The sequence below is a fragment of the Cibotium barometz genome, chromosome 9 (assembly GCF_041138505.1).
Source record: "Cibotium barometz isolate CiBa-2024 chromosome 9, ASM4113850v1, whole genome shotgun sequence".
NCBI lineage: Eukaryota > Viridiplantae > Streptophyta > Polypodiopsida > Cyatheales > Cibotiaceae > Cibotium > Cibotium barometz.
Window position 1 is genome coordinate 6,484,785 of NC_141054.1, and position 23,264 is coordinate 6,508,048.

General features: G+C 44.9%; 1 protein-coding gene across 3 annotated transcripts in view; it reads left to right on the plus strand.

The window, feature by feature from the left end:
* Nucleotides 1-2,060: 2,060 nt before the first annotated feature.
* Nucleotides 2,061-23,264, plus strand: part of LOC147635197 (ATP-dependent zinc metalloprotease) — a 47,881-nt gene continuing 26,677 nt past the window's right edge. The window contains exons 1-4 of one of the 3 annotated variants that reach the window (XM_086802410.1): nucleotides 2,061-2,699; nucleotides 2,818-2,877; nucleotides 3,005-3,175; nucleotides 18,066-18,142. In XM_086802410.1, the coding sequence (XP_086658536.1) occupies nucleotides 2,198-2,699; nucleotides 2,818-2,877; nucleotides 3,005-3,175; nucleotides 18,066-18,142 (810 nt within the window). In that variant the 5' untranslated portion in view covers nucleotides 2,061-2,197. Of the gene's footprint in view, nucleotides 2,700-2,817; nucleotides 2,878-3,004; nucleotides 3,254-18,065; nucleotides 18,143-23,264 lie in introns of all 3 variants that reach the window. The other 2 variants (XM_086802409.1, XM_086802407.1) reach the window with 2 other exon arrangements.

Consider the following 23,264-nt stretch of genomic DNA (forward strand, 5'->3'; position numbering starts at 1 on the left):
TTTAGCCTCCCCAGTAGCCAGTCCCCCCCCCCCAGGTTCCCTTGATCCCCATACACCCTACCACCCATTTGTCTATCTTTCCCCATACTCCTCTAATAGCAGGACAGTCCCAAAAGGCATGTCTGCCATCTTCAATTGCTCATCTACATATAGGACAAATTCGAGATGTGAAGTTCCTTTGCAGCAGTTTATATCCAATGGGCAAAGGCCACATGCAAACCCTTCACAAAAAGTTATGAGCTTTCACAGGAACATCAATTTTCCATATTAACCTCCCTTTCTTCATCCAAGTATTCAAGCTCCACCTTACTTTCTAGATTTTTTTACAATACATCACATTGATCTCACTCTTACACATCTCTTCATACATTGCCTTAGTGGTGACTCTATCTAGCTTAACTCCATTGAACTAGGACCAATCTTTTAGCGAGCATGCCCCATTGTGAGTAGTAAAGACCCATCCCTTCTCAATTTCCTCTAGAACATGGTTTACAACTTATACATCTCTTTGCTGTATTCCAAACATTCTCTATAAAAGGCCTCAAAAGGGCTCGTTGAACGAGTAGAGGGACGAAGAGAGAGAAGGAGAAGAGGGAGGGGGTGGGGGGAACTCATATACTAAGGTTGTATTAATTAGATAGGTATTTAATTAATACACCTACAAAAAGTTGTGAATATGGGTGCCCAATTAATTTTGTTTTTGTATTAATTAGTGAGGGGAAGGTTTTCAATCGTGTGGAGTCTTAAGAAAGGGCCTTAGGGAATACGAGGCTAAAAAAAAAATCCACCGCATTGAAGGGTTCGAGAGTTTTTCGGGAGGGAATGTGTAGGGCAGAACAACCCTATATCTCTCTGCTTGAAGCGCTAGCAGAGGGGAGACGGCGAGGAAATGGGAGTGGATCGGCAGCTGGAGTAGGCGGGCGGTGTGTGGTGGTCGTCGAAGCTCTCCCGGTCTTTGTGTGCTAGTCATCAATGTGCAGAGCCCTTTGCGTAACCTTAGGATTTGCCAAGGCATAATTTATTAATGCCCACGGTAGTGGGCATTAATAAATTAATATGGGCAATAGACCGATATATTATTCACTTAAAATTATAACTCTCGGTTTAAAAAGAGGACGACAAATAGAAAACCATAGATATTTTTTATTTTTCATGACAAAAATTCCTATGGATGAATCAAATGAACTCTTGGCACTAAACATGACGGCTTGGTTAATCCCATTTCTCATAAGGGTAGGAGCCACACCTGCCTACAGCCCCCAGGTCCCTTCCTCCCGCAACACGCAATCAATGATGTCTCCATCGGGACTCTGTAGGGTTCACAAGACAACATAACATGCATCGACGTTTATATGATCAATAAACGCAACGAATCAAAGTAATTGATGATTTCATCTATATTAATTACTGCATTGACCTAATTAATGACATAATTTCGTCCACCTGGATGCTCTGAACCGATGGTTTGATAAGCTCTCGGAGTTGCACATGCGCTTTGGCGACATCCTCCCTGGTGTACCCACTTAGCGAGTCTCTTACTTGATCGGCTGTAAGACTTCTTCCTCGCACAACATGCACGAAAAAACTAGACAATACTAAAATGCTCAAGAGGACGTCGCTGGCCGATAGATGTCTGTCATTGCGCCTTCGCAAAGTCATCATCACCACCGTCATATTATTATGCAGTGTCTATAATATAAACCTTGCCTGCCATTGCTTCGCCCCTTCTGCTCCATGAGGCTGCGCGTACCAATTTGTATGGTTTTTGGCCGTTGTTTCTTTTTCGAATACCGATATGCGGTAGGGAGGAGGAGACAAATATACCTTCATATAGCCGGAAGACGAGGAAGTGCCTGCGGTAGGGAGGAGGAGACGGATAAAATCGGGAAGAGGAAGATCGCGCATTACAATTGCAACCGTTTGAAATAATAATGCAATAATAAATAAATAATATTACGTAAGGTCAAACCTTACTAACACAAATCTTAATAACGCTCAATTAATTAATGGAATTTCTTTTTCCACGCGTTGTAGGCCCCTATTGGATTATATACACCTACAAAAAGTTGTGATTATATAATAATGCGAGCCAGATATTCCATCATACAAACGCCTTCACTTTAACCAAAAATGCTACATAGCCTACATATAATCCTTGAACATATGCGCTTGCAACTTTCTATTCTCTGAAGAAGTAATGGCAGTAGTGGCTGCAGGGCAAAGCTACAGGCCAGCTTGTCTTCTCAACACCGACGCAGGCTGCAGCGACGCGAGGCTCATTCCAGCAGGCACAATCAGAAGGTGCTTATCGCCTCGAAAAACCACCAACAGCTTCAAAATTGTTGCCAGCAAAGAAGAAACTCTAGGCGAGAGGGTGTGGACAGAGTACGGCAAAGCAGTGGAGAGAAGGGACCTCAGAAAGGCATTGCGGATCCTTGAAACTGTTCGAGTGCTGGAGAAGTCCAGAGATTTGCCATTTGCAGACAAAGCAGAGGAGGAGAATGACTTGCTGCCGTTTAGGGTTAAGGGCGAGGATGATGGTGATGATGATGAGCTTGTCATCCCCAGCCCTCCACAGGATCTTCGAAATCTGCTTGACACTTGCCTGAGTGCAACAGACATGCGGCTCGTCGCCAAGACTTACAATTTCCTGCAACTGAGAGGCTTGCTCCCAAGCTTTGGCAGATACAAAAACATCAGTAAGTAAGGCATCATCTTCCTGCCATTCCGAGTTTTTTATACATCTCAAGGTTGCTTCTCCTTGATTGACCAAAACAAGAGGGCTCTTTTTAAAGAATTTCTCTTTTTGTCTTGCAGCGGCTGAAAGCTCAAGAGACGTAACACCGGCTGCATTTTTGGAGGCAGCTGGATTGGAAGGTAAGCATGGTTTTAAGATATGTGAGGGCTCTGCATTTTCACTAAATAGATCATTTTTGCTATTAATTTTATTTATGTAAATCCATTAGCAGGGCATATTATGATCCCATACCTTGTCACACTGCAGCATCAAAATTATCTCCAAAGAAGTGGGGCATGGCTGGGAACTCTGCTCTGCTGCTAGCGGGTGTGATAGTAGGTTTCAACTTCTTGGTTAACAATGGAATAGATGTCCGGCCTTTTCTGGCTTCAATCTTGGCATTTACGCTTGTTGATGCCATCTATCTAGGGGGCACAGGTCTTGCATCTGTCCTGATTTCATGGCCTCCTTACAAAAGACGCGTGTTTGTTCATGAAGCTGGGCATGTTCTTGTAGGTAATTTCACTTTTGAATATACCTAGATTGCTATTAGCTTGAATTGTGTTTAATTCACTGGTTTTTGAATGTGCTTTGGGAACATCATTAGGATTGGACACGGCTTTTAGTTGTTTGACTGAGATTTTGGGCATGTTCTTGTAGGTAATTTCACTTTTGAATATACCTAGATTGCTATTGGCTTGAATTGTGTTTAATTCACTGGTTATTGAATGTGCTTTGGGAACATCATTAGGATTGGACATGGCTTTAAGTTGTTTGACTTTGATTTTTAGCAAGTAAATCTTTTGAAAATGTTGAACAAGTGCTATCATATCTGTCTATTGAGTCATTTGCCATATGGCCTTTGGGCTGATGTCAGCGGCCAAGTGATGAAGGACTTGTTTCAATGAGCCTTATTATTGAGACCTAACAGTGAACCTGACATGTTGGACAGAGGCATGACAGAAGGGTGCATTACTTTTGTAAAGCTGCTGCTGTTGGTGGTTAGGTGCATCATCAAAAGTGTCCCCATTGTCAATGGTTAATTGGCTTGGAGCGGCTATGACTTGCTGCCTTGAGAAGTGGGTGGGGTTAAGTCATATTGGCTGTAAAGTCTTGGTAAATAGGGGTTTTAGGGGCAAGGGTTAGGATTTTTTATGTTTTTAAGTGCACATAAATTTAAGACTCGAAGAGACACACGTCTCATTTTCTAGTGAGAAGTTTCAATTTTATTTATCCCTTTTGTTCCCTGGCCATGCTTATTTCATGCAGGAGAGGTGGCTACTTGCCTTAGATGTTCCTTTTGACCCTCCATCTTTGTAAGCTGCCCATTTTTTCTTAACATTTTGGAGCCCACTTTTGTAATGACGGTGCTAGTATTTTGTATCAACACAAATTAAAGGCTTTGCCAAGAGTTTTCAACGGTGAGTTCACGAAGTCATTTGTAAAGGTTGTGATTACAAACAAAGCCAAGTCAATAATTGGTACTTTTTAAGAAGTGTCCGGTCTAGTGTGAACTCATGGCCAAGTATACAAGTGACTTTTGAGTCATTGGATGGGACTTTTACACATGATGCAAAGAGAACGCTTGGTTAATTCGCATGTGAGAGAGGGAGAATGAGCTTGAGAGAGTACATGCATGTGTGTTGTGCGTCTTCCTTGCTTGCATTTGCTTGTGAGTGTGATTGAGTGAGAGAGTTGGCCTTCTTGTGTGTGAGCATTGTGATGAGTGACACGCCAGGGGAGTAAATGAGAGAGTGGAGTAACCAAACGTAAGTTGCATCTTATAGAGCTTCAGCTTAGCTATGAGGGCTCAAAGGGGAACATGGCTGTGGCTATGGCATTGCACACAGAGAGTGGCAGAGAGAGGGAGACATCAAACAATTAACATCTTACTATTTAGCATGAGGCTTTTTCAATGGCAATATGAGCTAGTAGAGATGGTGTAGAGCATATGTGCCTATGAATGAATGAATTGGATTACAAGTGATGAAGGGAAGAAAACACCCACAAAGTAGGTAGAACCATTGAAGAAGAGGCAGGCTGAGGATGCCACAAGTCTGTAGCGCTCCACATGCGAAGAAGAGGACCACTTGGCACCAACTGCTGTCCAAGGCTGAAAATGCAGCCCACACACCGCTAGCAACCAATCCTTGATAGAGAAGGAAGTGGAGGAGAAGAGAAAACCCAGGTAACAGGAAAACACAGCAACCAAGGTAGAAGCACAACCACAGTGGAGAAAACGCAACACCCAAGGAGAACACGCAATCGCCTTAGAAATGCAATAGGTTGATGAAATGCAAGTACCTCTCTACTCCAGAAAAAAACGCAAACCTTCTTGTAGGAGGGGGGATCACCGTGCGGAAGCCAGATACCATGATAAAGTTGCACAGTGTGGAAACAAAACAAAGGAGAGAGGCAGAGAGAGGGAGACATCAGACAATGAACATCTTATTGTCACCATTTGGTCACCCAATTGGTCCACCCGTGCTTTCTCATCATGTATGTACATTGGACTGGTGTCCATGGCAGTTGTATATGCCGGGGATTGATGCCACTCGTGATATTGTGGACTTGGCTTTCTGTTGGGACTTGTGTCTCTGTGTACATGCTTGAAAACGCCCGGTGGATTGGTGCTCCATTGGGTCTGGTACCTCGTATACTTGCTTGGAGCACGTCTATTTTGGTAGTCTCATCAACGGGGATTGTCCATACCAATGTTGCATTGCATAGCATATCTATGTGCTTGCTTGCAATTGAAATTGCATGTTGTTTTCATGCTTGCTTGACCAATGTGTAGTTCCGGGTAAGGGGACGTCCGCTCGTGAACTGTGCGTGTGAAACTGTCTGTTGACATGGTTATGTGGCATGTGACAGGTGGTAAGTATTGGTCATAAACCTAGTCTTAGGGGTTAGCACTAATTTATAAGTGAGTGTGTACACACTTCATTAAGTTTTGGGCGACCAAAACTCACTTATAAATTATGACCAGCCCGGTGTTCACACACACTGATGTCCCGAGGTGGACAAAACCCAATGTCCACCGCCCAGACCTTATCCCCTTTGTACAAAGGGAGTAACCAGCCATGTGTCCTTTCTAGCTTGCTCCACAAAGCACTTGCCTGCCACCTAGAGTGGACAACTCACCACCTCACTCTTCCCTCTCTCTCTAGAAGAAGGTGCCTCCTTCATGAGGGCTTTTGGGTTGTGTTTTCTGCACTCCTCGGTTATTTTTTCACCTCTTTTTGCTGTATTCTGATGACAATTTGTGCTTTTTAGGTACTGTTGTTCGGTGGGAGTAGCTTCTTCTGATAGGGAGCCACAAGGCTTAGCTAGCTAAGCTAGGGTTAGCATGGCATGGTTGACAGATTCTGCGTGGTGGATAGCATGCAGATAGGAGGACGACAATGTGGGATAGGTGGTGGGCAGCAGAGGGCAGATGGATATGTGGCTATTGATGGGTAGCAGGTGGAGAGCGGGCTGTAGGCAGCCCACGTGTGGGGGCTCAAAGGGAAACATGGCTGTGGCTATGGCATTGCACACAGGAGAGAAAGGGAGAGAGAGGGTCAACATAGTAGAGAGGGAGAGTGAAAGTACACTAGTCAATGACCCTCTGGAGATGATATATAATCCAACAGCTCCTCTTCAGTGCAAGAGGGGCAGTCCAATACCAGCATGCTGAAGTAACACCTCTGTAGTAGCTCTCGGAAGTGGTTTGGTGAAGAGATCAAGCACATTGCCCTTGGTAGAACAGTAGGTCAGCCGAAGAAGTCCCAACTTGATCCAGTCGTGTACAAAATGATAATGCTTGGATCGTCCCCGTATCACAGGATTTTGAGTTAGAGCAATAGCACTCTGAGAATCCGAGAAGATAGTAATCGGGAAAGTATCAGCACAGCACGAATGGTCTAGAAAATGATGTATCCAAAGTGCCTCGTTGGAGGAGAGAAGGTAGGCTTTATACCCAGCCTCGGTGGAAGAAGTAGAAACAGTCCTCTGCTTTTGAGACTTCCAAGAAACCAATCGAGAACCAGCATGAAGCAATATCCAGATGTAGACCTCCGAGTATCAATGCAGCATGCCCAATCAGAATTTGTGAAGCCAACCAAATCAGCACCACTGGAGTAGGTGGTGCCATAATCTGATGTACCTCGAAGATAACGAAGAACTCTCAAAGCTGCTTGCCAATGAGACCTTCGAGCAGCTGATGAGAACTGGCTGAGGACACTTATAGCATAGGAGATGTTTGGACGGGTGTTGGCAAGGTAAAGCAATGAGCCAACAATCTGTCGATACTCTGTGGAATCCACCAAGGGTGTATCATCCTCCTTTGATAACTTGGCATTGGGATCCATGGGACAAGAGAGAGGTGTACAATCTGACAACCCATAAAGTGAGAGCAGCTTCTTCACATACTTCTGCTGAGAAATGAAGGTACAATCAGCTTTCTGCCAAACCTCTAGCCCAAGAAAATAATGTAGAAGGCCAAGATCAACCATCTCAAATGACTCTGGAAGCTTGGATTGAACCTGAGTGACGAACCCAATATCTGAGCCAGAAAGGATGAGGTCATCAACATACAAAGTCATCAACATACAAAACAATGACACAAATATCTCCATCAGAAAGAAGCACATAGAGATTGCTGTCAGTATATGCCCTCTCAAAGCCAAGAGATAACAAGAAGGCATCAATCTTCTGATACGAGGCACGGGGTGCTTGTTTGAGACCATAAAGAGCCTTCTGCAGAAGATACGCATGCGTGTCCTGTCCCTGAATCACAAAACTAGGAGGCTGCTCAACATAAACTTCCTCCTCTAAATCTCGATTTAGAAAAGCAGTTTTGACATCCATCTGGAACACGGGCCATCTGAAGTGTGTAGCCAGAGCCGAAACTATCCTAATGGTGGTATACCTGGTTGTAGGAGCAAATGTCTTATCAAAGTATACTTGGTTGTAGGAGCAAATATCTTATCAAAGTCTTCACTTGTCTTTTGAGCATATCCTCGCGCAACAAGGCAGGCTTTGTACTTGTCCAAAGCACCATTTGCATGAAACTTGACTTTGAAAATCCATTTCACACCAATAACACGATGATGTAAAGGCCGTGGCACCAAAGACCAAGTGTTATTCCTCTCAATAGAGGCCATATATGCTTCCATGGCTTGCCGCCACTACGGTTGTGAAAGAGCCTCCTCTGGACTCTCATGTTAATCGGTCTCCTTGAGAGAACTCATGACAGCATAATTCATTTTGTGATGAGATGTGGAAGCCAAAGGGGTTGCTTTACTTGGTTAGCCTACTACCAAAGCGAGAGCATGATGAATTGCCTAGGTTGCTTTGCCTAGACTCATCCGAGCCTACTCGAGAGAGCACACCTGTGACTCCAGGCCATGTGGCTACCACCTAATAAGTATGGTAACATGGACCCATCCCACCAATAGTAGGCCCACTCGAAGGATTTCCTATGGAATATCCAATAGAGCAAGGTGGGTCAAACCCATGTGGTTGTTGCCTAATAAGTATGGCTACATGGACCCATCCCACAAATAGTAGGCCCACTCGAAGGTTTTTCCCGAGATGAACGGCGTGGTCCAGGGGTGGTGGTAGAGATCTGGTTATGGAGCTGTGCATTAGTGACACCAGAATCTCTAAAGAGTTGCTGAATCCACCGAGGTAGGCCAACCTTCCTCTCAAAGCCTTAAGAAGAAGATCTAGTTGCAGCAGAGGACTCATCTGATGCTGCTGGAAGTGGTGATGAAGTAAGCATTGGTGAGGGTAATCCCGGAGTCAAAGTAGGACTTGTAGAGGGAGGGGAGCTGCAGAAGGTGGTGCAACAGGAATGGGTGGCTGCAAAGTAGCAGCTGGCACCGGGGTTGCAGCAGGGGAGGGAGGAGGAGGAGGAGGAGCTTTACGTGGAAGAGGTATAATATCACTAGCATCTGTCGGGAATGGATCATCCAAAAAGTCGGAAGATGCATCAGGTGGAGAGGAATCAATGCCAAACAAGCTCTCATCAAATCGAGCATCACGGGAAATGATGATGTCATCAACTTGCGGATTCCAAAAGCGGTACCCTTTTGATCTCAGATTGTAGCCTGTGAAGATCATCCTCTTTGACTTTGGTGCGAGTGTGGTCCTTTTCTTATCTGGGACATGCACATAAGCAACACAATCGAAAACACGAAGATGAGAAATAGAAGGCTTGTGTCTTGTAAAAGCCTCCTTCGGAGTCATCCCCTCAATTGCTTTTGTGAGAGAGCGGTTAATGAGATAAACTGAGGTAGCCACAGCTTCACCCCAGAAAGCAAGAGAGAGACCTGCATGATGCAACAAAGCACGAGCCATCTCTTTGACGGTCCGGTTCTTCCGTTCCACAATCCCATTTTGCTGAGGAATGTAAGAAACTGTAGTTTGTCGGTGAATGCTCTTTGACGCAAGGAGGTCATCAAATGTTACAAACTCGCCGCCATTATCAGTTCGGAGGAATGAAACTCTACCCCGAGACTGATTTTCCACCATTGCGATCCAAGTCCTGAAACTGGCAAAAGCATTTGACTTGTGAGCCAGAAAACATACCCAGACTTCTCGAGTGAAGTCATCCACAATAAGAAGAAAATATCTAGCACCACCAAGAGACTCAACCTCCATAGGTCTTGCAAGATCTGCATGTATAAGTGCTAAAACCCTAAGATCTCTCTAGATAATTGTTATGCATAAACATGCATAAACTCATCCACCCAACCACCCCTGAGTCCAAGGGATGCACACATGAATTATAATGAAGTACATCATACCTTTACCTTGATGTCCCATACTATCAAGAGGTATAACTCCAATCCAATAGCATGTAGCTATAGTGTGAAATGGTAGGTGAGTAGTTATGATCCTCCACACAAGAGAGCATAACATAACCTAGCCCCAAGATAACATCAAGAGGCCATAACGTCAGCCTCCCTTGAGTGTGCCCCATGCCCCTATTATATAGGAGGGCCCTCAAGTGACTCTTGACTCTCCATTTCCCATGTGTGACCCTTGGATGCCTGACCCTAACCTTAATCCTTAAGGTTAGTCCTAACCCATGCTCCACTAGAGCTTGTTCCCATGCTCACAAGCCTAATGTGGGTTAGCCTCCTAGTATATGCACACATAATGTGCATATAACAATAAGCTCCAGTCTTCGGGTTGCTCGATGAGTGGCCTCCTCTGGAAATGCATCTCGATGATGCTTGCCCATCATGCAAGATGAGGAGATGTGTGAAAGAGACCTGAGCTGAGGTAGTCCGCTGACAACCTATTTAGAATGGAACTTTTGTAAGGCAGCAATGGGTACATGACTGAAGCGAGAATGCCACAGAGAAGTATTTGCTTCAGAAACCAAGGTCATCAAGGGGGAGAAAAGTCGATGAATATGGGAATCAATGTGAGGGATCTGGGAGGAAAAATTGGTGATCTTGTAGAGACCCCCATCATGGACTCCATTGGCAACAACCGAGAGTCTTCATGTCGATTACTTCGATGACCTCATCATCAAAGTACACACCAAGTCCCTTCTGAGAAGCTTTGTATACTGAAAACAGATTTTTGGAAATCCGTGGGACATGTAGAACATCATGTAAGGTGGATTACCAACACCGATGACAGGAAGTGAAGAGTTGTTGATGTGAACTGAAGAAGAGAGAGTCTGGTAGTCCTCCAAGATATGGGCCTGATTGGTCATCTGGGGAAAAGCACCACCATCACCAATCCATTCCACCGCTTTAGGTGTGTCACTAACCTCTTCAGGAGAGGTTATATCTGTGATCACGAGGAGTGAATTCTTTGAAGAATTGGATGAATCTGGGAGTGCTATGTATGCAACTTTGGCAGATCCCTCCTGAAACTTTGCCTTTATCTTTGGTCTTGTCCTTGTCAAATGCTTTATCAGCATCTTGGGCTTTATACTTGGCTTTGGCTGCTCGAGAATCATCACGACAAGCAAAGCAGCGAGCCTCAGTGTGACTTGACCTGCCACATTAATCACATTCATTGCTTTTATCCGTGGATTCCTTAGAATCCTGTTTACCCTTGCCTTTGCCTTTGTTTTTGTTGTTGTTGTTGGAGTTTCCTTTTTTGCCTTTGCCTTTGCCCTTGTCAAAGGCGACAAAAGCAGACTCCGACTTGCCTTTTCCGTGAAGCATGCACTTGTCGTTGAGATAACTCACGACTTCCTCAAAAGGGGGGAGAGGATCACGGAAATAAATATTATCCCTGAAAGAATCAAAGGAAGCAGGCAATTTACCAAGAAGTTTATGGATGGGATTGTTGATGGTGCTCCTGTACTCCTCAAGCTGCAGCTTGATACGGGTGAACTCTCGAATCTTCTCAATCAAGTTATCTGACTCATTGATTGTAAGCTTCTCCAGATCTGACTCCAATTTGGTAATCTTCACTGTCGAAACTCTTCCATACCTCATCTGGATCTCTGTCCACATCTGATGAGCATTACTCTCCGAGTAGAGACAGCAGGGTCCACCAAGTGAGGTGTGGAGATAGCCATCCACACACCGGCTCCTTCTAGCAACAACTGAGTGTAGAAAGACGAAGTATGATAGTTGGTTGCTGTAAGCTTCATGGAGTCACTGACTTGGGGAGGATTGTAGGATGGTAGATGGGTAGGGGTGGGAGCAAGACCTGGATGAGAGAAACTCAGAGAGGAAAGATTGGGAATAGGCTCCACCTGTGGAGCGGGAGCAGGGGATCCAGGCTGCGATGGTGTTGGAGAATCAACAGGAGAAGGAGCAGCAGTAGCTAGAGAAACCTCATGAAGCCATGTCCTCTGACAAGAAACCTTCTTTTAAGAAAGGGGCTGAAAAAATCAGCAAATCCTCCTCTCAGGCTGTGCACAGCAAGAAGAAAGGGAGATAGAGTGGGAAACTGAAAGGAGAGGAAGATCTCTCCAAGCTGTAGATCCTTGTCCTCGGTACCTAGAAGAGTGCTTTAGCAAGCCAATCAGCAATCTTTGCTGAAAAATTCAGAAATACAACAGTCCCAAGCGTCAGATGAAGAAAACGTAGCAATCTTGAGGAAGCCTTTGCTCTCGGAAGAAAACACAGCACCTTCTGCGTTGAAAGCTGCGGAAAATGCAGCAATCTGTCGAAGCCTCTGCTCCAGAACAGAAAACGCAGCTCTCTTCTGCTCATAGGTCAGTGTTTTTCTCTGATACCATGAAAGAAAGTGAAGCAAACAGAAAACATAGATGTAGTACAAGACCTGTAAATGCTGGAAACTGATGTTCATTGATGAAAACTGAGCACGAGGGAAGCCCGTAGGTGCTGTACAATGACAAGAAGTAGAAGCAATTGCTAATAACCTCAAGTGGATGCAAAAGAATGAGATGAAATGGGGGACAACCCTCATATACTCCCTAGGAGAGCTGGTCGGCTAGCTGTAGCCTGTAGCAGGCCGACAGCTCCACAATAGCATAAAAATGCTACAAAATCATAAAAAATAGGGGAAAAATACCTAAATAAATATGCACTGCAGGGCCTCATAAATGGCCAGTATAAGCATGAAAATGATGCAATAGACACTCTAGAGATGATATATAATCCAACAGTAAATGCTCTCAATTGTTTGTTCGTTTTATATTTTTCCATCAAATCTATATTTTTTGCTTCTTTGTAGTTTTTTTTCTTTCTTGTCAAAAAATACAAGAATTTCAAAAAATAGTGAAAATATTTTTAAATTAAAATAAAAATTGAGTATATAGATGCTTGATCTTTCCCTAAGAAACCAAAAATCAAACACAAATGGTTGGAAATCCAAAAAATTGAGAAATTTGCAAAAGTACATATCGACTTTGCAATGGTATGTAGTCCTTTGAATGGTACACGGTTCGGTGGAAATGGTACATGATCCACTATAGATTGTGTGAAAATTCGATCGCATCATTTGTTGATGTGACAAATCGAGTTGACCAATCACAGGTTTGACATGTGGCATCCTATCTGTACACTTGTAATGGTACCTAGTCCATTTTAATAGTTTGCATACAGATATAACTAGATGTGGTCAAGTACACTTGTCCGCAGACATTTTGACAACAGTATGTGGTAAATTTATCTCCGTGTCACCATTTTGCTGCCCAAGTGCACTTCCCTAGTTTCGTGCCAAGGGACAGGAGTTCGTGTCACCCATACTGAGGTCAGGCCTCGTGTCGCCCGAGTGTGGCCAAGACGTGGAACCCACTGTCAGGGATCCCAGTTTAGGCTTCCCATTGAGCCAATTTCGTGCTCAGGGAAGACGTGCTAATTACAGGGTCTAGGAACGAGAGATATATCCATTGCATAATGGATGTGCACGCATCTCTGCATGCTTGAAACTGGTTTGTTGATTTCCATCATGTTTGCCACTCTCTCTTGCATGTACAACTCTTTCTTTTCCTGACCCATGCGGGGTAGAGGCTTGCTTTGAAGTCACTGAAATCTAATCCTGTGTATATAAGACTTATTCCTTCGAGACAAATCACTTACATGTCTCCACACGCAGTTCTGTGACACAAAGTTCACCTGCTTTGCCTTTGACCACATCTCCACTACTTATGAGATAGTTGAGAGCTATCTATTGAGGGTTCCTACTCAATTCCTTAGCCATAGAGTTCATAGTGTTTGCAATCATAGACTCGGTCTTTATGGCCTCCATAAGCGAACCTGTGGGTTCTCATAAAGCATCTTCCGCTCTTCCTCCTTGGCATACGACTACCTCTTTATGCATTCCATCTTGGCCTTCAACACATTTGGGTCATTTTCATGCATCTCATGTTTGCCTTGAGAGTGTTGTCCCACATGTGTATGCTTCTCCACCTAACCTGTGTGCATATGCCTGTTACCCAAAGTATCAAAAGCATGTGCACCACTTGGCTGGCCATGTGAACTAGCCCTTGCCCACTCTGTGCATGGTTGTCCATAGTGTGCGATGGCTATTCACACGGAGTTTAATGCCCAAATGATCGTTTCTCCACTGAGAAGAGGGAAACAATCGTGCTCTGATACCATTGTAATAACACTGTGTGAATGTTCCTAGGCACTGTCTCAAGAACAAGCAACTCGTCAACACGTAAATATGAACCAGCAACAATGCATCAGATAACTGAAAGTACACAATACTGCACAAGATAGCTTTGCAAAGATAGAGATTGCACAATACACCACCACTGGGGCCGCGAACCGGCTGACCCCCCCCCCCCCCCCCCAAAAAAAAAAAACTGCTGTATATTATTGGAGTATTTAATATCTGTAGAAAGTTCCAAGGGCTTTCAATCCAGATATTCCATGCAATGCAAATAATGAATACATGTTACCCAAACAAAAGTGTGTTGGATTAGAATGTCGATGCAAGATTCATCAAAAGAGTCAAAGTGGCCAAACCACCAGCCTCATACACCTGGAGTGGGGTGAACGCGAAATCGTCGTTCCGAACCCATGCACAAACAAGCACTCTCTACTAAGGCCTGGCAGAGGCTATGGTGTAGATCCTAGTAGCACAAGTATATACGAACAGGTACTCAATACTGTGACGAGTACGCGAACAGGTACTTGTAGAAGAGCAGGTACTTAAGCAAGTATCAGCCTTCAGGTGCTGCAGATAGGAGCAGGTACTGTAGTGGATACAGTAGGTTCAGCTGGTACAAGTAGTACTGCAGGAACAGCATGTACACGTACAATAAGTACTGTAGATACAACAAATACGGTGGGTTACAACAAGTTCAGCAGCAAGTTCGGTAAGTGCTGCAACAAGTAGGTGTGTATGGCTGCAAGTACACAGGCAGCTGCGAGTACACAGTCGGTGCAGTCAGGTACAAAAGGTTCAGTCAGGAACAGCAAGTACTCATCAGGTGCAATCGGGTACATAGCAGGTACAGGTACGGGAGTATGTACAGGTCAGTACAGTAAGTACAGGATGGCAGAAAGGTACAGCCAGTACAGTACGACAGTAAGGGGCTGTACGGCAGCTTGTGGAGCTCTTCTGGTGAATGTCGACTTGCTTAGGGAGAGGGAGAGATGATCGCTTTTGCCCGTATGTGTGTGAGGAGCAAGAGTGAGTTATGGGAAAGTTAGTGGAGAGGAGTGGGGTCCAACCCCCTTATGCCATGTGGCATAGCCCACCAAGAGTAAGGGTGTACACCTCCATTAAGTGCCCACACATTAAAGTGGCCACTAGGTGGGTTTAAATGACCAAAGAGGGTGCCCGAAGATTAGGCTGCCCACACATGGCTCTTGGGCACCGAGCACAACCCAGTGGGCAGTCCAGACTTTAATGAAGTCTGAACGCCCAAAAGTTATAAAACCTTGGCTCAAAATTTAAAGGGTTAAACAAGATACTTTACCACATGTTCACATGCCACAAACCATGTCAGAATACAAAGCATTAGCAGGGTTCATGTGTGGGCATGCCCTGCCCATGAACTGGACACATCATCGCAAGCAATCACACGATGCATCATGAGGAAAGTGATGGGCCTGTTGGCTGCCGTACTTTGCCTATGGAATTAGCCAAGGAAGAACCCCTCATGGGTTGAAAGTTATGCATAATGTTGGGTCAAGCAAGGACGATCATGTGTCACCTGCTACTCATGCCGCCCAGTATGCCCAAAGCTAGGCATAATGTTGGGTCAACCAAGTGTCACCGTGTGTGGAGACATGTAATGGTTTGTCTCAAAGGATTAAGTCTTACAAGATGAGGTTACAGTGACTTCAAAGCAAGCCTCTACCTTGCATGGGTCAGGAAAAGAAAGAGATGTACAAGCAAGAAAGAGTGGCAAATATGATGGAAAATGTGATGCATGCTTCCCATGGGGAAAGTGATGGGCGTTTTGGCCGTTAAAAGACTCCACTTCATATCCACTGGCTCGATCCCAATCACATGTAGTCCCTTCCTCCTCCTCACTGGATTCAGATAGATTTTCTGGAAGCTTGTCTGAAACTGTCGGGCCGACCTCATCCTCCTCCATATAGGATTTGGAGAGATCCACCTCCTTGGGAAATTTGGCCGACCTCATCCTCCTCCACATAGAAAGAAAGAAAGAAAGAAAACTATATTAACGTCCTTTAGAGGCCACATCTGATCTATAGGACTAATCAGATACATCCATGTGATTACATTCCACTTCGGGGGCAACAAAATGAAGATCTACCTGTTCTAGAATCTGCTCTTCGGGTTCAAGTTCGGGTTCGGGTTGTGGTTCTTCTGGTTCCTTTGCCAATGGATGCTCTTCCAACACGAGAGAATCCTCTACTCCCTTGGAAATCCTTGTGGCACTAGTCCCGTCCTCCTTTGCTGTATTGGATTTGGTGAGATCCTCAGGCATTGGCGCTTGTAACTCATCAATCAGTTTTTCCCGCATCTGTACTTCCAAGGAAATCCTCTTCATGGGCGATACCCTGTTGTAAAGAGAGGCCAAATGCTGCCATATACCTCTGGCCAGCGTCATATGCTTTACATGATTGATTACCTGCGGTGTGCAGTTGAGAAAGATAAACGAACAAACCCTGGCGTTGACACGATCCCACATCTGTGTCTGAGCCTCCCGGTCCTTTCGGATCGACGGTAACTCCCCTTCCTCTACTTCTGGCCGTGGAACCCCAACAACGACGAAATCAGCGAGGTGGTAAGACTCTAGAACAGATTCCATCATAACCTTCCATATGCCGTAGTTGTTCCCGTCCAACTGACGGTCCACTGGGAACGTGGGGAGTGTCGGGAGCTTCATGTGCCTCTCGGCCAGCTCAAACAGATCTGCCATTTGGGGGATGTACTTTGAAAAGGGTGCGTGGGTGGGAACAAAGAAGAACTAACACCTGCAAGTGGCTGTCCAGCAAATCAGCCCGCCGTCCTCTTGCTTCTCCTCTTCCCAAACAGTCCCGAACAGTCCACCAATCAGCAACACAACAGTCCCTCTCTTGCTCACACAAATCCCAAGAACTACCTAGAGCCTTGGCTCTGATACCATGTTAGAATACGCAGCGGAGATGATGACCAGATCTGGAAACACAAGAGCAAAACGCAATGCAGAAAAATAACAGCACAAGAGATAGAGAGGCAGAGGCGTGTAACTCTGCTCTATATACACAAAAGAATCCCGGAAATGATACAATGGTGACAAGGGGGCTGGGGGCCATTTTATATGGCCCCCCAACAGCAGTCGGCCTGCTGTAGGGCAGCTGACAGGACACAAAAACCCCATGACTGCTGAAATGCACAATCGGCCAGCAGCAGGGGGGGTCGGCCAGCATCAGGGAGGTCCACGACCTGTGCAGAGTAGTCGGCCACCTCCAGAGTCTCCACAGATGCAGTCGGCTAGGTTCAAGGTCCTCCTGCCACTACAAGACTGCCTCTTATGCCACAGAAAAATACGGAAAAATGGGGGAAAAATACGGGGAGTGAGGAAAAATGATAAGACACCTACAAAGGGCGGGCACACCCACAACAGAGGCCCTGGTGTATATGTATAGATAGGAGATGACTTCTAACAAAAGAATGGATACCCAATCCTGGAGTAGATACGACCTCTTGATGAGTCAATTCCACGAATAGCGGTAATCCAAAAGAGTGCTACTGGCAGTGCTGGGTGGCAAGGAGCGGCACAGGGCGGTGGCGGTACTGGCAGCACAGGGTGGCAGCGGCATAGAAATAGCAGGTGAGGGGTGCTAGAAGGAACCCCTCGATCAAAAGCTTGATAACGATGACGACGACGATGAAGATGGTCTTCTCGCACTCTCCCATGAACTTGATGATGTTGATGAAGGTGAGGATAATCTCCAAGCTTCAATGAATGAGGAGAAGGGAGAGGTTCATGCTTCTTTTATATACCGGGGGGGGGGGTGGGCTGTTGGTCGGGCTTTTTGCAAAAAGCTACCATGCTTTGCTTTTACTTTTTCACTATGCTCTCCTCTTTATTCTTTTAATAATAGAATGTTACTCAACTTTTGCCAAAGTTCTTGAATTATTGCTTTTCTAGCTTTAGGGCCTTGCTTTTTGGCCCTAGAGCTACTTTTTGGAAAAGCGGCATTTAGCTTTTTGATCCGGTTCAGTCTCCTATTTCCAATGGTGCCCTTAGCTCGTGGTCAACTTAGTTTGACTTTTTGCTTTTTCTTGCTTTTTTGTCCAAAACTGGTGCTTTTTCCTAAGCCAACCTCTTGTGAATTGTGTGCATGAATTTATATTCTGACCTGTGGTAGGTGTGACTCTAAACTCTTTGTTTATATTTCTTAGAGTTATAGTTCACTTTTCTGCTTGTATACGTTGAACTAATTCATGAATGCAGTGGTTGACCCATACTTTTGTGTGGCAGCATATCTATTAGGTTGTCCAGTGCGTGGTGTCATTTTGGATCCTGTTCAAGCTATGAAGTTGGGGATTCAAGGACAAGTAAGATTCCATAAGTATTGTGCCATTTTACACATCATGAAAGACACAAATAGTATGTTTGTATGTATTCCATTATTGTGTGGTGAATTTTGATGCATGCGATCTCAAAATTGAAGGGCTTTTGTATCTACTAAATGTTTTGTTTGTGTTGTCACTTGATCTGTCATGAAAATGATCTCAATGCATTGATTTTTGTCGCAGAGTGTAATTTCAATGATAGGCAACATTGCATTCAGTGCCTCCAACTACTGGGATTTTGCCACCATTTTGGCGCCAAAATGGCCTCCCGTGCTTTGAGCCTTTGGGCTCTAGAGTAGCGCATGTTTTTCTGGGGACTTATGCCTTGTGCTTGGGGCTAGAGGCTGGATCTGTGAGGGGACCATGCCTAGATCTGGACACGACATTCTGGTAGACCTGGGGACTCGTTCTCTATGCCCGGAATGGTTGTTGGGGATACAAGCTATATGAATGGCAGCTTGTCTATAGCAAGACGTGCATTGTATCACATGTTTGCATGCTTGGCGCATGGGGACTTATGCCTTGTGCCTGGGGCTAGAGGCTGGATCTGTGATGCTGGGGACTTGGTCCATGCCTAGATCTTGACACAACATTCTGGTAGACCTGGGGACTTGTTCTCTATGCCCGGAATGGTCATTGGGGATACCAGCTACATGAATGGCAGCTTGTCAATAGCAAGATGTGCATTGCATCACATGTTTGCATGCTTGGTAAATATTTTCGTGGGAACTGTTTTAGTTTGCCTGCCTGGTCTGTGTGTCTTGCTCAGAGGTTGGGGACGCTCGTGAACTGTTTGTTGACGTAGCTTGTGGGCTTGTGAAGAGGTGGTAAGTACGGTTTCTACACTTAGTTTATTTTATAAGCCAAGTACACATTGATTAAAGTATTGGGCGGACACTTTATAAAGAGGCCAAAAATATTTTAAATGGTGGCTGGCCAAGGCAAGTGCACGTCTCCTTTTCATCATTAATGTGTGGGCCTTTCTTTCTGGGCACCCACCACACTAATGGCAACTGCGGCCATGTGTGGAGGTTGGCCCAATGCTTGGGCACACTTTTGGTGCATGGCCAACCACCCCATACTATATTTCGCCATTCGATTTAAAAAAGAAACTTTCTTCTCCACTTCTTTCTCTTCTCTTGTTCTTTCTCTTCTCCTCTCCATCTCAATTTTCTTTGAAAACTCCTAAAGACGAAACAATGAAATAGATGAAAATTTTCTTGTGACTTTGTAACAATCTCAAATTTGACTTCTTGGTCAATTTCACCTAATTTCACACCCAATCGTTGAAGCTTCTTAGACGTATCCACTAGCTCTTAATTTACAAATCCGAAATTCATACTTTCAACCTCAATGGTCGAAACAGAGTTTTGCACAGGCCCCAAATTCGACTTCTTGGTCAATTTCACCTAATTTCACATCAATTTTCTACATGTGTTTTACTAGCTCTTCTATTTGTCATTTTCTTCTAATTTACATATTCCGATTTTATACTTTAGCCTTGATTGCGCCTAATTTCACACCCAATTGTTGAAATTTCTTACAATTTTTGACTTTCCTTCAATTTATGAATCCCAATTTCTTACTTTCAACCTCAATCGCATCTAATTTCACACCCAATTGTTGAAATTTTCTATTTTTTCCTTAAATTCTCATTTTCTCCAATTTGATTTGTTAAGTGTCACTTCAAAACCTCTCTGTTTCGTCCATAGAGGTGAAACGAAACGAAACAAAATATGTTGAAACAACGAAATGGACAAAATGTTTCTTGTGACCATGTGTTGACGTCATCGCACGTGCAAATTGGGCTTGCGGACGTTTGGGTTGTCAATCAAGTGATGCCACATGTGTGGGGCATTGTCTTCTTGGTATTCATTTCTTGTTGTTGTAAATGATGGGGAAGAGATGAGCCTTGGAAAACATTTGGTGGTGGTGCTACACCCTTGGCCGGTGACGAGGTGCCTGTAAGAGGTGCCTGTAAGAGGTGGTCATGTGAGAAGACTATCTGACACTCCAGTTCGAAATCCACATACATAGCCATATGGTCTTCTACTTCTCAGCCTGGCGCGCTCGTGTGCTTTGCACAGAGGAATGCCAGTGGAAGGTATCATGTGTTTGGTGTGACACTGGGTATTGGGAATGTGGAGGTGCTCCTTGGAGGCGGTGGTCTACATCCACAAACGTCTTGGATATGGATTCTACATATATTCACTACTCTTGTTATTGGAAATCTGGCACAAGGTGACCATGTGGCTTGTAACAAAATACTCCTTAATAATATATTATCATTGAGGGGGGGGGGGGGGGGGGGGGGGGAGATTGGCCCATTTTGGCCCCGGTACAGGTGCCATTATTTTCAGCTTGAAATCTTGTATTGTGCTTAGCCATGTTTCATCTTGTTTATCTGGTGAGTCGTGACAAGATTGTGCTCAACTCCGGACGGGGGAATTTCAGATTTGAACTACCGATCTAGAGACTGTGCTACACAGCCGGTGATTCAATGCATTGATTTTAGTGTTTATATATCAAATGATGAGTGCTGTCATTTACACATGCTGTGCATGTTTGAAACTTTTCGAGTTGGCCTTCCCGATGACAAGAAGGGCAAAGACTTTGGGGTAAACCGTCCATTTACTGAATCAGCCAGCTTGAAAGACGGTGCTGGCTAGCTGACGAGCTGCTACTAAGTACTTTGGAGCGTCGAACTTTAGAGTGATTAGATTAGTTATTTCTAGGCTTGGAGAAGAGCTAGAGGCCTTATAAGCTTTCAGCCTTGCACAAAGTTGATTTTTTGCAGTGAGCAAGCACTTGTAACACGTGACACAAAGGTTCATATACTACCCATGCATGAACAAGAGGAGCTCCCTCCAAGGACCAGATGCAACTGCTCCCCACGGGAAACCAACCACAGTCGGAAAACAAATGCACAAACTTAGATCACTTAACCTTGACAATTATGAACAACACAAGCATCCACAATAAACAACTTGACACCACCACTCGGGCCGGAAAGGGCCGACCCCCCCTCAATACAAGATGTATTTCTTGGAGTATTTGATGATTACAAGTTTCACGGGCCTCAGAGCCAGTTTGTCCAAAACATGGAGTGAATACAAATACCAAAACAATGTATATGTCGGTGAAAAATTTCGTTGATGAGACCAATCTCGGGCAATCCTCACCTTTCTTGGGCTGAACACTTGCACGAAATTGGTGTTCTGGGACCGTGCACGAGCACTCTCATACTAATACCTGACAAAGTGCTCAACCACGGTGACAAGATAGCCGATTCTCCTAGAGAAACACTCCCAGCTTCAATGATGGTCCCTTGTCCCAACTTCTAGCATCCTAACTCTTGCATCCTCAAGAGTCCCATTAGTAGGAAGAGAGAGTAAAAGAACACTTTTGGAAGAAAAGCTCTGCAAAATCAGGGTGAAGAGATTTTGGCTTGCTCAAAATTCTTGCTAGACAAAAGTAGATAAACCTGTTTTTTTTTACAGTATGAGTTATAGCCAATCCACGTGAAGCTGTACGGTTTAGCCTACAGGCTGGTTTGGGCACTTCAGTCCACCGAGTGAGAGAAGAGAGAGATTCAAAGGCTTTCTCTTCAGTCCATCGAGTAAGAGAAGATAGAATCGAAGGCTTTCATTTTGTCTGCCAGAAGAGAGAGAGAATCCGATACCTTCAGTTCAGCCGGCTTGGAGAGAAGGAGAGAGTGTCGGGCACCTTCGCTTCAGTCAGCCAGAAGAGAGAGAGTGTGTCGAGCACCTTGGCTTCAGTTGGCCGGAAGAGAGAGAGAGATTGTCGAGCACCTTCGCTTCAGTCGGCTGGAACAGAGAGAGTGTCGAGTACCTTCGCTTTAGTTGGCTGGAAGAGAGAGAGAGAGAGAGAGTGTCGAGCACCTTCGCTTCAATCGGCCGGAAGAAAGAAAGAAAGAAAGAAAGATTTTATTAACGTCTTCCAAAAGACCGAACTCGGCCTATGAGACAAATCGGTGTGCCTGTATGGGGTATCCTCTGTCATCCCAACAAAATGAAAAAGTACTGAACTAAAAAGCTGAATCTGGGTGTGCAATAAGTACAATGAGTGGGGGAGGGGATGGAGCTCTACTACTAGGAGAATGCAAAGCTATATGCATGGAGTATACAATCATGATATGCAACCTAGCTAGCTCCATCCTGTACCATACTGGGGGTATAAAATGGTATACATCAATGAAGGGGGTGTCCACAACTCCCTAAAGAACATGCCTGGGTCTGCTCTGAAGCGAGCCAGTCGCTTCGCACCCTCTCTGTGAAACTGAGCTCTGAGCTCTGTCATCTCTCTGTGGTATAGGCGTGGTGTCCGAAAGCTAGGTGTCCTCTGTCTCCTGCGGGCTCTGAGTGTCTCTGCTCTCTGGAGAGTAATTTCTTGCCGTGTAGGGGCTGGGAGTGGGGTGGATCTCTGAAAAAATGTAGTAATCTGTGTCTGTCGTCCCCCCTTTGGAGGTGTCTGAGCCTGTAATGATGTCTCTCTGTGATGCTGTATGTCTAGAATGAATCTCCCTAGTATGCGCTGGTCTGCTGCCTCAAAGATCTGGCGTAGGGAATGTGGCTCTTTGAATAAAATGGGATATCTCTCTCTGATGGCTGTATATGCTCTGCATCTGCATACATAATGCTCCTCACTCTCCACCTCCTCTCTGCACAATCTGCATACCCTCTCCTCTCGGGGGATCCGTGCTGCTCTGCCAGCCTCGATCTCCAATCGATGTGATGAAACTCTAAGCTGACCAATAGCCACTCGGGAGCCGTGTGGTAAAAAGCCCTCCATGTATCTAGGCCTCTCTATAAATCCATCATCAGTGATACTCATGAAGTGATCTCTGTAGTATAGCATCTTCGGTGGAAGAGGCTGTGTAGGCGATATCCATGTCTCTCGTGTATAGAGCTGCCATAGGTCCTGTTTCAATACTCTGTTCCTCTCACTATGAGAGAGACGGATATGTGGTGTGTCATGGCCCTGTGAAAATGGAGCAGCATAAGTGTGGGCATGGTGGTTGCAGAGTCAGAATATTGAATGATTCACATGGGGGGTGCCCGGACAGAGTTAAAGATGTGTGGAC